The sequence below is a fragment of the Phaenicophaeus curvirostris genome, chromosome 16, assembly GCF_032191515.1.
Source record: "Phaenicophaeus curvirostris isolate KB17595 chromosome 16, BPBGC_Pcur_1.0, whole genome shotgun sequence".
In the NCBI taxonomy this organism is placed as follows: Eukaryota; Metazoa; Chordata; class Aves; order Cuculiformes; family Cuculidae; genus Phaenicophaeus; species Phaenicophaeus curvirostris.
In genome coordinates this window covers 5168470-5184817 of record NC_091407.1, presented here as the reverse complement: position 1 = coordinate 5184817, position 16348 = coordinate 5168470, and the positions used below count along the sequence as shown (strand labels likewise).

Genomic DNA, 16348 nt, shown 5'->3' with positions numbered 1-16348 from the left:
GTGCTGTGTGGTGAACTGAGCAGTGAGGTGCAAGCACGTGGTTGTGTTTGTCTGCGATACTGGGGAGCAGTGGGTGGGGAGCTTTATAACTGGGTGACTGTGGACAATGAGGGGTCTGTAAGCTGCAAGTAATCACTTCTTGAATTATGTGCTTGTGACATTTGATGTCTCAGTTACACCACTTAATTTTATGCCGTATTTCACAGTGTGCTAAGGCTCAACCTGCTGTTTGTTGTCTTTAGATGTTGGCTTCTGGGAAACTTTTTGATGTGAATTTATTTGTAGAATCCAACAAGTGTTGATTCTTTACATTATCATGTGAAATTCCTTCATTGTTCAATAAGTAAAGGGCTGATATTTCTATTGAATATCCATGAGACTGAATTTAGGATGCCTGCTGAGGTTAGGAGAGGGGAGGGAGCATCCAGTGCAAGGCTGGTGCCATTTCATATTCCATCACTATAGATACTGCTCTTGGGCACAGGTTACCTTTTTAACTGATTAATTAAAACAGAAATGAGGAAGTAGTGGTGACCCAGTGAAGGAATTATCCATTTTCAAATGCAGATTTGAAGCCCTCTTGATGAACTTTCCCACCTCACTACAACAATGAAGAAACTATTTCACAGTCCCTGATTATTAAATTGGTCTGCGAATGGTTCCAAACTGAAATGGAGCTTTAAACAGGCTTCTGAGTCATCCAGTGGTCTATAACGCGTATTTTTCTTCAAGGAGAGAAGGATTTTGAGGTAGGGAGATGGCTGCTTGGGCACTGCAGTGAATTTGTACATCAGCTTACCCAGAAGTGCAAGCTGGTGACCTGCCAGTGCAAGATGCACTTCATGAGTGTTGTTTAAGGCAGTGTTCCCTTCCGTATCTCCCTAAACAGAACCTTATCAATAGTGCTGCTTTAGTTTAAAACATTTTTATTTATTTCATTTTAATTGTAATGATAAAATACCCCTGTGAAGCGCACATAAATTGTCCAGTGTTGGTTTTGGCATCTGCTTCTGAGGAAGCAAAAGATGTTGATTCTGATCTTTCTAGCTTGCTTGAGGGTTTTTGACTTGTGTGTAGTATCTTTTTCATGTCTTGCTCACTCTTTAAATACTTGAAGTTAGTCTTGGATACTTGTCAGACTTAAATTATGAGCCGACTCTTAACAATCACGAGAATTATTTCACTCTTATTTTGGTATTGATCAAGTACTTTGCCAACGCACTTGATCAGTGATGAGCTGCTTGATGAGCGCGTGGGAACAGCTGCCCGTTAGTGTCCCAGCAGCAGACTGAGTGCCTGGAGGGCGTGCGGGAAGAACGTTGCCAGGAATATATGGATAATTGTGCATCCCCACGTCATGCTGCAGAGCTGAGAAGAAGAGGGACCAAGTTATTCTGGCTTAATTGAGAGTCGTGTCTGCATTGCAAAAGAAGTGCTAATCACCTGGCCTCAGAAGACATTTCTCTTTCAATATCGGTTGCTGGCAAGAGCAATGTGCAGGTGGTGGCTATAATTACTTGCTGAGTGTTATCTGTCTGTCAAAGTATATCATATTAAACCTCAGTTTTACTTCCACTTTGTTACAAAAGGATTGAAAGATACAGTAGAACCTGAGACCCTGCGTCATTTGTTGAAAACAAGACATCCTCTCAAAAGCAAACTGGTTGATTTTGGAACAGCTAAGTAATTATTTAAATGCTTTGTATACGTGAGGTACCAGTAATTGTCTTGTGCTGAACAAGAAGGCTGTCACTGGGGTGGTTCTTCTCTCATATCTGTTCCTGATAATGAGACTGCAGCTCCCTGGTTTCCAGTGGTGCAGCCATAAGATGAAGTGGCACCAGCCCTGGTGTCCTGGTATCATGGTGATGCTTCTCCTCTCAGATTCTTCTGATTTGACTAATGGGCAGTGGTCAAGATTTCACAGATCTGTATTATCTTTTTTAGTGCCCGAATATTGGAGAAGGCCCGGCAGCAGCTTCAAGAAGAAATACTACGGATTCAGAGCCAGCTGTTGGATGAGAAGAAGAAGCGTGAGCAGCACGAAGCACTGGTCAGACGGCTGCAGAAACGTGTGCTGCTACTCACTAAGGTGAGTTCCTAGATAAAATCTGAAAAGTCCATGTCCTGACTTCTTTCCTCCCATGCAGTCCTTGCCATTTCGTCTCTGTTCACCTCCATAACTTGTACTACAACGTTGCTGTGGCAAAATTGCTGTGCTGTAAGAGACATGAAACTTGTCTTGAGGGCTGCATTGAATAAAAGTACTAGTGCATCCCAAGGCTTTGCCCTTTTTGTTCTACTCATCTGGGCTCAAGCTGTGTTGGTGATACGCGACTTCATCTCAGGTTTGGCATTTGTATGAGGGCAGAGAATTGAATCACGTTTTCGCTAGGGTATTTTGAGCCACTGAAGGGAATTTATAATGGCTTTGGCTGCATCGCCTTCTTTCCTAAAGAGAACGAAACGACAGCACCTTGTCAACTGTTCCTGTGGAAAAACAATTTACAGAGAGTAAGAGATTCGCCTTCCTCTTACACTGAAAGTCTGTTCGAATGTAATGGTAGTCACTAGACCAGTAAATTGAAAATACGTTTTAAGATTCTTTCTATAGGATATATCAAAGAAGTCTGTATTATTCTATATCAGCTGTGCTCTCGTGATGAAATTCTATACAATAATTTTGAAGTCTGTAGAGCATTGAAAACTTTATATTAAATTCTGAGAGTGCTCTTTACCCAAAGGGAATAATAATTCTGTATAGTCAGAATGATAGGTACTTCACTTTCCAAGAACACTCCTCGCAAAACTTCACTCATCTGAGCAATCTCCCTGATGTTGTGAAGCAGCTCACGTAAGTAAGCTTAGGTGTGTGCATAAGGTCAGACTCAAATAGTTGAAATGAGTGAAACGAAGCCAGGCACATCCCTGTTTACAGGGAAGAAAGATGCTGGTATGGAAGTGCCTGAGAAGGAGGGAAGGGAGCTGTTCTGTTACTTGTGCTTCAGGCTTTAATTTTCAGTGTTAACTAAAGCATTTTGATCGGTTTTAATTGTGCTGCATCCAATTCTGTGTAATTCTGTGTCATTGTTAAGCCGAAGAGTCTGTGATATATGGTGCAGTTAGCAGGGCTTCTTGAAACACAAAGCAACTGTTTCACAAGAGGATATTCTATCAGACCTGGCTGCAGAATTTGATGCCGCAGAGTCACATAAGTGAGAAGCAAAAAATGACATCGGTTCTTTTGGCTTTACACTGAGGCAGACACTACAGTCAGGGTAGATGGACCAAACTCTCTCCATGGAAACAGAAATGACATCTCTTTTCAGCCTTTCTTGTAGCCCCAGAAGCAGCCAGCCCTCCATACTGTTCTAGTTTGGTACTGGCATGGCTGGATATGACACAGGTGGATGCTGAACCTCATAAAAATCCATCCTTCACAACCTTCTCAGCTGTCCAGCGTTCTGCAGGACTGCTCAGCTCTGAAGGAAGCTTGGAAATGTCCTTCATCTGACCATGGCAAATAAACTTGTGTTTTGACAGTAGAAGTTTTCATTGTGCTATATGATTCTTCAACTGACCCGTTTTAAAGGAATAAAGACTTTACTGTTCTCTGAAAATTCTTATTCCATCCAGAGAATGCTAGGAGCTCTTTATGAAGCAGTACGTGCATTATAGCACTCGGGCAATATATCCTTGACTCTGTTTCTCCTGCTGGTTGCTCTTCTCATGCAAAAACAGGAGGAGGACTTAATTCAATTAAAAAAGTATGATATTGTGATTTAAAATGAGATTGAGCAAATATATTGCCTGTTAAAAATAATTATTTTACATTGAAAGCATATCACCTAGAATGGTATTTAATCATATAATTAGTGGTGTCAGCAGGACAGTGTGCTTCTATGTAATTTGAGAATGGAAAAGAGGAGCTCTCTCTATTGAATCTTTGTCTTGTTAAATAGGACTGTGAAAATCTAATTTGGGTGAGACTATTATATATATATGATTGAATTGCTATTGCTTTTGATAGTGTGATTTTTGCATTTGTGTATATATGCCCCTCTAGGAGGGCAGTGAAGCTGTTCTTGTATGCTAGGCAAATAAGGACTGAAAGGCGTGCAGTGCAAGTTTGATGCAGTCACTGCTATCTTTTCTTTGGGCTCAAATTGTAACCTGGAAGTCTCAGGTCTTGAATACGTTTTAAAAGAGCAGTGGAAAATGATAAGCCATTCTTAACTGGATAACAGCATTACCTAATATTTTAGTAGTAAAGATGCTCTCTTCAGGAGGTACTTGGCGTGTGCCAATCTGATTCCTTCTCAGCTTACTTTTATGGCTATTGTATTTTTTCCTCAAGATTCAAGCAATACCTTCCAGCTTTCACAGTTTGCCTATTTCTCACTTCTTCAGTCTTGTTCGTTGTCTACAGTCTCTGACTTTCTTGGTTACTCTCGTATTTCCATTTCAGTGCATTCAACTTGTCCCTCCATTACTTGCTTCCTTGCCTCATTTATTCTTTTGGGCTTCTGTGACCTTATTTGGGCCTTTCTGGTTGGTTTGCTGTTTGGAATTGGCACAATTGTCAGCTTAGGGCGTTTGGTGAGTCGCTACAACTCTCTCTTCCCTGGCAGGCTTGAAGAACAGTGCTCTTAGTCTTTGACATCCTAGTGCAGTGGCCCAGCCCAATGGATTCCACCTTGGACAGTGAGTGGGTTGGTGTAAGAGTTATGTCCTAGTTATTCCTGTTGACAAACTGCTGTTCAGAAAATGTTAGTTGCTCATTTTCTCCCATATGTCCTTGTAAATCAAGACAGTACTTAAGTTTTCTGATCTACATATTTGCAGTGAAATACAAAATGAGATTTGGACACTCTAGAGTTTTTCAGACATTGATTCCTTGAAATTATCTCCTGTACTGTGTCTGTATTCACTTAAGGTGATGGAAAAGAAATTGGTGTTTGAAGGGAAGTATTCACTTACTTTGTTAGAAATCCACTTGGCTGGATTTGCAGCCTTGTGCTGTCTTTTTGCTTTGGCTTTGCTTGGTGTTTTAGGGGAATCTTTACTCTTTGCTTTATTACCCAAGGCAGTTCTAATCCAGCAGCAGTGGGAGATACCTGAAATGCTGGGGAAAGACCTAGTCCATCGATGCCCTTTTTCCTGTTTGATTTGCTGCTGTAATGGCTTTGAATGCCACGTTTACCTACACAGTTCTGTATTTGACTTTCGTGTTGTCCTTAAGCTTGTGAGTGTTTCTCTTTTCTGAAAGCTGTGCAGACAACTCCTGGTCTCTGTCTATGAAGTCGGCTTATTAAAAGTGGTCAATTCTGCTACTAAAGGGCTGAAATTTTAATATCTCGGGAAATACTGTTGGGAAACCTACCAACAGGTAGGTCTCCCAGAATGAAAAATCCCTTCCAAAAATCCTTACTGGAATGTAAACAGCTGGTTCAGTCAGTATGGAATGGAAACAAAGCTCTGGTCTATTTGTTTCCAGTGGGCAGCTTTCAGGAGGCACAAATGGACCTTGTGCAGGAGAAGCGAGGTTGGAGAAAAACTATAAAGGCACTCTGAAGGGTTCCCAAAGCCTTCTGATATGGAGGGCCACAACTTGGCTTGCATGGGTCTTCACAGGGTTTTCGCCTCGACCTCTCCTCATGTGATTTTACCTGGTTGTGATCAGCCCTTATCTATATTCATTATTGAGCTGCTATTATAGTTTGAACCTGCCAGCCTCTTTCCTGCATGCACGCAGTTCACGATGCCCTAAAACAGTTATTTCTTTGGGCACGGAGCTGGTGGACATAACTGCAGGAAGCTGCAGAGCGCGTAGGAACCGGCTGTAGCAACCGCAGTGGATTTGACCAGAGATCCAATGCCCTGCTTGCTTGTAGCTAGTGTGTGATCCTTCACGGGAAGCTCTCGCCTGTTTGCGTACACAAAACCTCAAAATATGTAGCCCAATTTCAGTTACTTCTTGTTATTTATTGCAAATGAGTCCAATTTCCTTCTCAAATTGTAGCCTTTGTGAATGTACACCATCCTAATTGCATCCCTCGCTCTCCTATATGGCACAACGCAGCAAATGAATTAATCTGACTGTACTGGATGTTGTTTTGCTCTGTTTATTTCCCGTCTGTGCATTTCTCTGCCTTTGGGTACTCCGCTACCCCAGCCTGAAAAATTCTGTTTTGTTCTCTAAGCTCTCAACCAGATCATGTGATCTGATAGGAAATCTGTTTCTATTGAGACAGAATTCAGGCCATCACCATAAAAGTTGACGATTAAACAAGTATTGATTGACCAACTCCAGCTGACGCTTCATACCACATGTTCCTGGAGATATCTTTGCAAGAGTCAGTGCAAAGTATGTGACTTCCAGAGCCAAGGATGGCAGAGATGGGACTAGGTAATTAAACTGTTCATTAAGCATGGCAGATGCAGAGTTCATGACTTGATTTGCCATCTGCTTTGTTTTGTAATCAGTAAAGATTTAAAATAATACTGACGGTTTCTCTGTCATATTGGGTCCTGCATTATGGTTTTCCTTAGGAGGCAGATGATTTTAAAACACAAGGAAGGCTCTTAAAGTTCTTGGGGTTTAGCAAAGAAGGCTAGTTAACCCTTTTCCTGGGATATTTGAAAAATGCTTTAAATATTGCACTCAATATTGTACTCAGTAGCAATAAAAGCAGCCACTCTAGTAAACAGATGCCTTGCAATAGACCTTCTTTTGGGTATGATACCCTGTGTTCAGCATCTAGGTAGCACAGACAGATTTGGGGAGGAACTCAGCTGCTCCTCTGTGCGATGAGTGGTATTAAATGCTTTTCCCTGGCTGTTGTGATACAATCCTTATTCCTTCCTTCAGTCACTTCATGACTCCTTGTACATCATTTAAGCAGCGCCATTACTCATGCATCACCAGTCATGCTGCCTTTCCATGCCCAATGGTTAACTGCTGCCAGCCTGACCCTTGCCAGTCCTTTTCCTCTGCTCACTGTGTCTCCCCTTAGCAGATTTTTATAAACCCATGGAGTTTATCTTTTTATACCTGCAAATAAATACATTTCAAAGTGATTCCACCGCTACCTTTTCTGAGATTGAGCAAGGCGAGTTCGATTGGGTGGGGCAGTACTTAGTGGATCATCCTGCATGCTTGAGGAGAGGTGAGACAATGCACTGTGTGTTTGGAAGAGACTCAACAACCTTTTAGATTGAGCACAGTTCCCTGGAATTTCAACTTGATTATATTAATCAGTTAAATAATTTTAGAAAAAAATGGTGATTGGTAGATATGGGCAGAGGGGGATGATAGCCAGGGAAGAGAGAAGATCGTTAGCTGCTGGGGGACAGGGAGAAAGAGGTAATTGCTGCCTGTGGAGTGCAGGGGGTTTGAACAGGTCTCTGCTGAATTGTAATTTGTGGTATCCAGCAACATCGTGAATTTTAAATCCCAGCCTCCTCTTGTATAGAATCACAGAATTGTTTAGCTTGGAAAAAGACCTTTAAGATCATTGAGTCCAACCCTTAACCTAACACTGCCCAGTCCACCACTGAACCATGTCCCTAACATCCACACATCTTTCACATACCTTCAGGGATGACAACTTTTTCGAAGGACGAGAACTAACAAGTCAGAGATGAGGTAGATGCTTTTATGGGAAATCTCTCCTCTTCCCCCTGTTAGCTGATGTTCTGTTGATCCTGTGCTCAGTCTGACACAGGGTGGTGGTTGGGCTTTGTGTTTGTGGTTTGCACAGGAGTTGTCTGGGTTACCAGAGAAAGCGTGCTAAGTTTTGTGGGGAGAAGGTTTTATTTGGGGGGGTTAGGACTGCTGCTGTAGACATTTTCTGTTAGAGTTGAGGAAATATCATTTTTTTTGTGGTTGCTTCTGTTGGTTTCTCATAGCTTGGTGAGGTGGAGATGCTTCAGGGAAAGAGTTCTGGAAGGGTTCCTTTAACACTAAGGTTTTTTAAAAAAACCCAAATCTGTTGTGATTTTGTTTGAGTAACTTCTTGCATTACTCAGTGTCAGGTTTTGGTCCTGATCCTCCTAATCGCCTTCTGGAGCTTGGGCAGCTGCCTCCCAAGCGTAGCAGTGCTGGAGGTAATTTGCTGTGCCCCTCTCTGCCCTCAATGGATGCTCCACAAGGAGATCCTGCAAATATTTATTCTGACAACACTCCTCCTGTCTGATTGTTTTTTTTAAAAGATGTCTGTCACTGGTCCACTTCACCTTTCCTAATCATCTTGCAGTCTGCATTGTAAGGACCTTTAAACCATGCTTCCCCCTCCCATATGCAACAGTTTTCTAGGGTCTATTGACCTGATTTCAAGTATTTGTAGACTCTTGGAGCTTGAGAGTGATTTTTCTCCTTTGCCTGCACCTCCTAATTTGTCTGCTTCTGTTTGCTTGTAACGGAGTGGTCTGATGCTAGTTTTCATGGAAGTTGCTACAGAAAGTACAAAAGAACAAATATAAATTTTATGAGCCGCACCACAGTTTTGACTGCGTTACACAAGTCACTCAGCTCTGCAGCTATAGAAACACAGCAGTTTTGGAGGCTTCACCCTGGCTTTCTGGTGAACCAGTCATAACATGTAATGAAATGGTTTCATCTGCAGTGCCTGCGCTGCCTTGTGCTGATCAGAATCCCACAATAATACTCAAACAGCAGAGATTTGTTCAATGCCAGACTAACTTAGCACTGATTTATACTTGATGCTTCGTGATATTAATTACAAGATCTTATTTGTATGCTTGACATTTTAAAATATTGTGTTTGGAATGTGTTATTTATTTTGAGACCTTTAATAGGCGACCTCAGTCTAAGGGTTTAATTGTTACTGATAGCTAAGATTATAATTACTTTAGTAAAATATCATGATTATATTAAGCAAATGGAAATTGTCTTCCAGAATAAAGTGAGCACAAGCCATTTTCCTTTGAAACAGGCTCTTCCATGAGGCCTGCTGATAACATTTGCTAATACAATTGCAGAATCTCCCTATAAAGAATGAATAAGGAGAGGCAAAATCGATGTGTCTGGGGAAGGGGCTGCCTGTAGCAGCAAAAGCAAGTAGAAGGAGGCAGTAGCTTTAAGCTAAAGCAGTAAATATTACTGTTTCTCAAGGGAGATTTGCAGATTTTGGAAGGAGAGGAGCAAGGGGTGTTTCTGGCATGAGCTCCCAGACAAGGGCATGCTTGTCCTTTGCTTGGTGTCCTTTGTGTGACAGAAGCTTCCTTGCTTTGCCTGATTTGGTCATGGGTTTACCACTCAATTTGTTTTACTCGGTGGATGAATTAGTGGAGTTGCTGAGTTCTCACTTCTTTATCCTGCTCCAAAATGACCTTTCAAAGCCTAAGAGCTCCCTTGGTTTCTGACTTGTTGGGCCAAATCTGTGGCAGGGAATGTCTGGATCTGAGATGACCCATTTATTTGCTGGCTGTGGGCTGCAGACCTTTGGGAGAGTGATCTGCCCGTACCTTGCTGCTTTCTGTTGCATCCTCTCTAGCGAGATCTTTTGCTCTTGATCTGGTGTTGCCCTAGTTCTTCATAGCTGGTGGATAAATTTGCCTTTTCACTGACTTTGGATATTTTTACCGTTTTGTGTACCTGTATGGGTACAGACAGGAATTTGTCCCAAGGAGGCATGGAGGTGATACACTTTGTTAGAGCAGAGCTTGGGCACCTGAGGGCTTTCCACATGGAAATGATGAGCATTAGCTTCAAATGACCAGCCTGGGGGCAGAAGATGAATTGGCTTCTGGGTCTTGCTTCCCTTTCCCTTTTAAAAGCATGAAAGAGCTCATGAAAATTAGCCGAGCAATTTTTTGGGAATCAATTCTGTGTAATTTTTCTGTTGCCTTTTTATGTAGCTTCATTGCTGTCTTTATATCTGGTGCTTTTGGGCGGAGGCACAAGGATGGTCTCTGTATTCTTGTTGATGTTGTCTGACATAATTTCTGTTTCAGCAAGGTGTTTAGAGAGTTTTAAAGAATCTTACGCCAATTCAAACTGTGCAGCAAAGTTAAATTTATGTGTGGTTTTACAAGGTATTTTTGAAGGGCTATAGAAATGCCATCTTTTTTTCCCAGGATACTGCATGAATTCTGCTATGTCCTACCACCACTTGATATTAATGCTCAATGCAAAGAGGTTAGATTATGAAAATTAGAAATATCCCCATAAAAGAATGTGTTTGACCTTCAATTCTCGTATTTCTCTGAGAGAAAGGGCTGTAGGACTTCTAAAGGTAAAATATTCAATAAAAAGAAATTAGGTTAATCCAATGTTATGGCTGAGAATTTAAACTCACCCAGGTCAGGTAATTCAAAGTTATAGTTCCCTTGATGCGTGTGCTGTAACATTTATTCCGTAGCTCCTCAGCCCTGAATTATGAAGGATGGGTGAGCAGCTGTGGCAGAGAAGCATGTGGGAAGATGGATGGGTGGAATGAAGGAGTTACTGTTAAGGGAAGTCGGGCAAAACAAGCCTCACTCCTGTGTCCTGCAAGTGAGGGAAGGTGAACAGCAAGGGGTGGCCAAGTGAGGTAGGTAGGCATGGGCTTGGGCGGCATCCAAGGGCAAGGGAAAGGGCTTAGGATTTCTCAGCAGCAGGCTTTAAAATAATAGTGAGGATAAGCTGTACAAAAAGGTTTTTTTCTATTTCTTTGTTCCTCAAATACTTACGGTTTGAAGGCGTTAATATCTGTGCCTCTAAGAGTGCTGGTATCACCACAAGAACTGCAGCTTTGAATCTCTGACTACTCTCTGATTTAATTCTTAACCATAAAACTGGATTAACTGGGTTTGCTTCAAGTTGAATTGCAGTGGAATTTTTAAAGGATAGGTGAGAGAGGTAATTAAGTAATTGCATAGTAGCTTATTTCAGCATGTGATGCAAGCCTCTGGTAAGAGCAGCTGCACCACTCAGACACCAGTCACTCAGAACATCCTTTCAAATGAAGACCCAAAATCTCTATAAACCGAAGGACTGTCATTAAGGAGTTTGGGGTTGCTTCTGGCTCCATATCAGGCACTGTTTTGTTCAATGCATGTTCACAACATCTCAGGTCAAACATTACTTAAGTTGATGAATGTATTAGAAGTCAAATGAGTTTTTTCAAAGTATTGTGGAAATGATCTTTGACCCCTGATTTATTGTGTTTTATAAACACATTTGCTAGTTAGTATTTCAGATCAAGGCAATGACATTCTTTAATAGAAATTATAGCAAATTTGAAGAATTGGTCTAGTTTCACTTAATGAATTCTGATTGGAAGAAGCAGTTGGAGGAGTCCCTGCTCATGCACCCTTTCTTCTCTGCCTCTCATGGGAGACACACAGGTAGATCCATGACCAGCAGCTGGTTGTTACTGCTTACATGGATGGGGGAGTAGCTGGGAAGACTAATTCTTTAGTGCATTAAACACATGATTAAATTAAAGATAAGCATGAATGTGAAGTAGCATATCTTGCAGTATGTGCACCCAGCACAGAGATGTGTGCTTCTACGGGGCATGTGCAAAAGGAATTTGCAGTTCTCAAAACAATCTAGTGAATGAATTAGCAGTTTAAGCAATTTAACTCTTCTCCTCAGTTGCTGTTTTTTCAGACATGTACATAACCTGCAGAAGTTTTGATTTGCACTTACAACAGCAGTTCTACTATGTAAATAACATTTCCAGTATAACAGATAAGAAAACACTTTCTGGCTTAAAAAAAAATAATTTTCTCTTGATAACACAGTACCTTTAGAGACCAACATTCCAGGTTGACATTTCTGTGATATTAATTACAAAAGAAGAAAAGCTGTGGTTGTTTTGTCATTGGGAAATGCTATTTGCAAAGTTATTGGAAAGCTGACCTTGTCAGAAGTGTTATTGCATGATCCCTCTGTGAGGGCCACCACGACTGAATGGCAAGACAAAAAATGCAGAGAGAAAAAAGCAATTTCAGGAAATATAATGAAATCAAAACAAAATACCTTTTATCCCTCTCCAACTTGAAGATGTTTATTAAGATAGCATATGTTAGAGTTTGGTGCTGGGGGAAGACTTGCTTATGAACCACTCTAGGATGTTTTTGAAAAATAAAAACCACTGTATGAAAGAGATTTTGACCTTTTGTGTGAAGTGAACATGAGCAAGTGGCAATATTTAATCCAGTGACATCTCTCCCACTCCCTGATTTAACCTCCTGTAACCCTGACCCTCATCCTTCTCTCCTCGTACCCATTCTACGCACGAGGCTGCGGGGTCTCAGCCTGCAGGGACCAAAGTCCCCGCACAAGGGCTGGGGCAGGAGTTGCCTCTGCCACTGGGGCTCTTGGAGTATCTCCCTGGAAGCAGTTTCTTTCCTTCCTCCATTTCACCCTGCCAGTCTTTTAAGTAAATCTCAGCTCTGTTTGCTTCTAGCAAAATGTCAAGCAACTAATCTGTTTGCTTTTCCCCTTTCTCTGGCAATTTAAAGCCAAAAACCTGTTAATTTTATCAAAGCCATCACTTGCCTTCCCTAAAAAACAGAGAACAGCAGTGGCTACACATTCCTCCTGCTCTGCCTCAGCATCCCAGCCAGGCGCGTCTGTGCAGAACAGCCCTGCTGATTGCCTTCTGTAAGAGCACTGCCTGCTTTCATATGCCTCTAAATAATCCTCTCTGCTCCTGAGCAGAAAAGTATCACTTAGCGTAGTGGCAGTTTCTTCTCTGAACGCGTGAGCTACAACAAGAGGTGTTGAGTGTCTGAGTGTGCTCGTCCCTGTGCATTCTCCCTGTAGTGTAACTGTCACAGAGATGCAGTTCATGAGGAGCTCAGTGAGTTGTTTGTAATGGAGCATGTTCGTCACACTTTAAAGGCTTTAAATGAAATCTTTTCTACCAAAGAAATGATTAAAAACCCCAAGAAATCTATTTAACCCACCCCCCTCCTTTTATGCTGGCCAATGTTTCTTATGTAATATCTGTACACATGAATTTGTCATGTGTGGTGTTAACCAGGGGCTGTGTTTGTATTCCTTGCACTCCAATATTGGCTTTTTACTTGCATAAAAGAGAAGAAAAAGAAAAGTGCTGAATCCCTTGGAAATATCCTAAATAGGATGCTGAGCAGCTGTAAATAATAGCTAGGTTTGTAGTTTAACTCTCTAGAGGCATATGCAAGCAGAAGGATGTGAGGCATATGTTTTAAAGCTGATGTTTTCCTTCAGATAACACAAGTGAACCAGAAATGCAGGCAAAGTAATTAAATGTATGTGTGCATAACTTCCCTGCCTCACTTTCCTCCCTGCCTGGATGTGGATTCGTGAGTTTTGAGGCTCTGTGCCTTCTGCAGCAGCTGCTGGCACATCCTCTGCGTCTTGAACCACGATCTCTGTTAGAATTCACTCTCTAACATCAGGAACGATTTTATCCCTCCAAGGGGCTCAAAATTGACTCCTGAATGTCTCCTACCAAAAATACCCTTGACTTTTTGCATTTCACCTAGAGAGAGTGAGTTAGGGGTTTTCTTTGTCAGTGTTTTTACACTCACTTTGCTCACTGCAGAGGTAGTTTTTGTCTGATTAGTTTTCCTTCAGGGAGAGGGAGCAGGGATGTGGAATTGTTGCCCCTCATTGGCCAGCAGTTACACAGGCTTAGTTTAATGTCAGACTGCTCCAGTGAAGGAACTGCATCTCTTATCTGCAGCCAGAACACCAAAGTATTCATTTCCAGTTGAATTAGCAATAAGAGCGGATAAAGGACTTATTGCTGACCCTGGCCCGGTAGGTATGGGGTCACAGTCTGTTTGCTTTGTGGAGAATTTGCTGGGTTTTGGATGCTCTTCAGCTGACAGAACCTTCAAGATGTTCCACTGTTGTGGTTCTGCACGTGGATCGTGGTTAGGCCTCCATGCGAATAAGTGGATGCCCAAGGATCTGTATCAAAAATTTGGATTTGTCTTTAACTTTAATTTGCTAAAAGGAAGGGTAATAACTTTAAATGTAAATGAAAGAATTCACACATACAAATACAACTTAAGAAAAATGCAGTCTTCTCATTTTGCTGCGTTGTTAAGATGTAACAAGACTGCTGCTTTCCCATGGGAGAGCTTTGGGACTTACAAGGTTATTCATCCAGACCAGTGAATTCTTTTTGCTTATGAATTTTTCACCCAAGAAGTATTGATAAGAAACTGGGGCGGGGGAAAAGAGAGGGAAGGAATCTTCTTGTTATGCTGGCTGTTCTTTCTCTTTTTTGTCTTGGGACTTGGTCTGGAGTTCAATGTGTTATAAATATCTGAGTATCACTGCTTCGTAGACTTATGAGAGCTATTAACAACTGACAAAGGTTAAATGCTGTCTATTTTTGGAACCTGAATGATGCTGTCACTCGTATTTTAGCAGTACTCGATGTTTAGAGTTGCATTTTTCCTTCTGTCATTTCTATAAGATGGAGAAGCACCATTATCTCAGTCATAAAAGAGGATGGGGAACAGAAGCTTCGATGAAGCGACTGCAGACCTGAGCCCAAGTCAAACAGGAGTAGAGCTGTTAAATCTTTGTCTCTGACTGAGAATGTGTTTTTTACGGAGTCCCACAATGCAGACTGCAGTTTTCTGTGCCTAACCAGTGTGACAGTGACCTTCCTGCAGGTAGCAAGTCCTTTGCTGTAGCACGGGTGTATGTATTCCCCAACACTGCCTGCTTCACTGTGTTAGCATCAGCATTTCACTGATTTTCTACACCTGCCAACTCTTGTCATATCCTGGAAGCATCTGGTATCATTTCTGTGAACCTGTATTAGTACGAGGATCTGATTTGCCTCTGGAGCCATGTTGCTGATGCGGTTTAGTTTGTGCAGGTTGTGGCCTGGGTTATAGGCACAGGCTGGGTCCCTTCCCTCCTCTCTGCAGGCCGTTTCTGGCTGGCCCATCTGTAGGAATGTCAATTCCAAAGGATGTCCAGATCACATATCAAGGAGATGCTGGTTTAGTAGCAGTTTGCATGCACGCTGTCTAAAATCTAATCTTTTTTTTCCTTCCACTTTGCATTAACTCGTGTGTGTGTGTGCTCAGGCTGCTTATCTGCTGTTGCTTTTCCCTCATTATTAATTTTTTTTGGTGCTCCAGAATGCCTCACCCTTGTCTCTAGACTCTGCTAACATTAATCTTTCACGTTGTCAGCGTGCATCTTTCTATTTGCCTCTGTTTTTCTACACTAATAAGTATACTGAAGGGAACTTTGGCTCTAATCCCTAGCACAGCCTGCCGCTAATTGTGCTCCGTGGCAAGAAGAACAGTGTGTGCCTCTATTAGCCAGCTTCTACCGACAGGTATTTGACTCTCACGTAATGATTAAACCTGAGAGATGCTTGGTAACCTATATAGGCTTTCAAAACTCTGCATTCACTAGTTTGCTCTCCTGTGAGTTCTCTCAAAGAATTGTTAACTAGTTCAGTTTCAATTACTTTAACAAAAGCTTATGCTTATCTGCCTCTATTTTATCTTTTTACACTTGACTGAAAAAGATGCCTCGCAATTCTGAACCTTCTCAACTAATTTTCTTAATGTTCAGATGAAAATTCCTTGCCAATGACTCTGATTTCCCAGAACAACCTTATCTCCTTTCAAAACAGATAGGAGGATGTCTGCTGTCTAGTTATCTCAAATACAATAGCCATTATTAGTAATAAATAATTTTATTTCTTTTAACGCCTTTGTTAGTTTGGTCTTGGGTGACTATCTACCTTTGAGATTGTTGTTATTATATCTTCTCCTTAGCACAGTTTAATTTTTTGAAGCGTTTAGTTGCCTCTGTCACAGTTCTCTGGTTGAAATAGAGCAGAGGACCTGTGTTAGTTCTTTTCAGAGCCTGTATCTTTGCTGGGTCAGAGTCAGAGTGCCGCTGCAGTCATTTGTGCTTCTGTCTTCTGATAGACTCAAAGAATTGCCTTGTGTACGCAGCTGTCCATCTTGGGTTGGTTTGGGGTGTTAAGTTTTCATTGTGTTGAGATTTGTCTGCCTTTGCAATATAGATGTTATTGCTGTGGCTTTTATTTACTTGTACTTCTCCATTATGTTTTACATTTACGTGACCTTTTCTCACTTTATACAAGCGTCACGACTCTATGTTATGATATTTGTCTTTATTTTCAGCTTTATGAAACTGATTATGTAAAAAAAAAATTGATGGCGATTGCTAGGTTTATTTTCTTTCAGATTTTTCATAAAGATTTGATATATGCTTGCAAATCCATGTACTGCATCTAGCAATTTCTGAAATGTTCATTGTCTTCTCCCTGTATGAGTGTCTGAATATCCCAAGAGATTTAATCCTGTTGCAATGAGTAAACAAATCACTATATTC

At 41.4% G+C, this 16348-nt stretch overlaps 1 protein-coding gene across 1 annotated transcript in view; it reads left to right on the top strand.

Annotated features, from left to right (window-relative positions):
- Positions 1-16348, top strand: part of MAD1L1 (mitotic arrest deficient 1 like 1) — a 354589-nt gene that overhangs the window by 100765 nt on the left and 237476 nt on the right. Inside the window, exon 11 of the mRNA XM_069870454.1 lies at positions 1948-2092. Within this exon, the coding sequence (XP_069726555.1) occupies positions 1948-2092 (145 nt within the window). The remainder of the gene's footprint in view (positions 1-1947; positions 2093-16348) is intronic.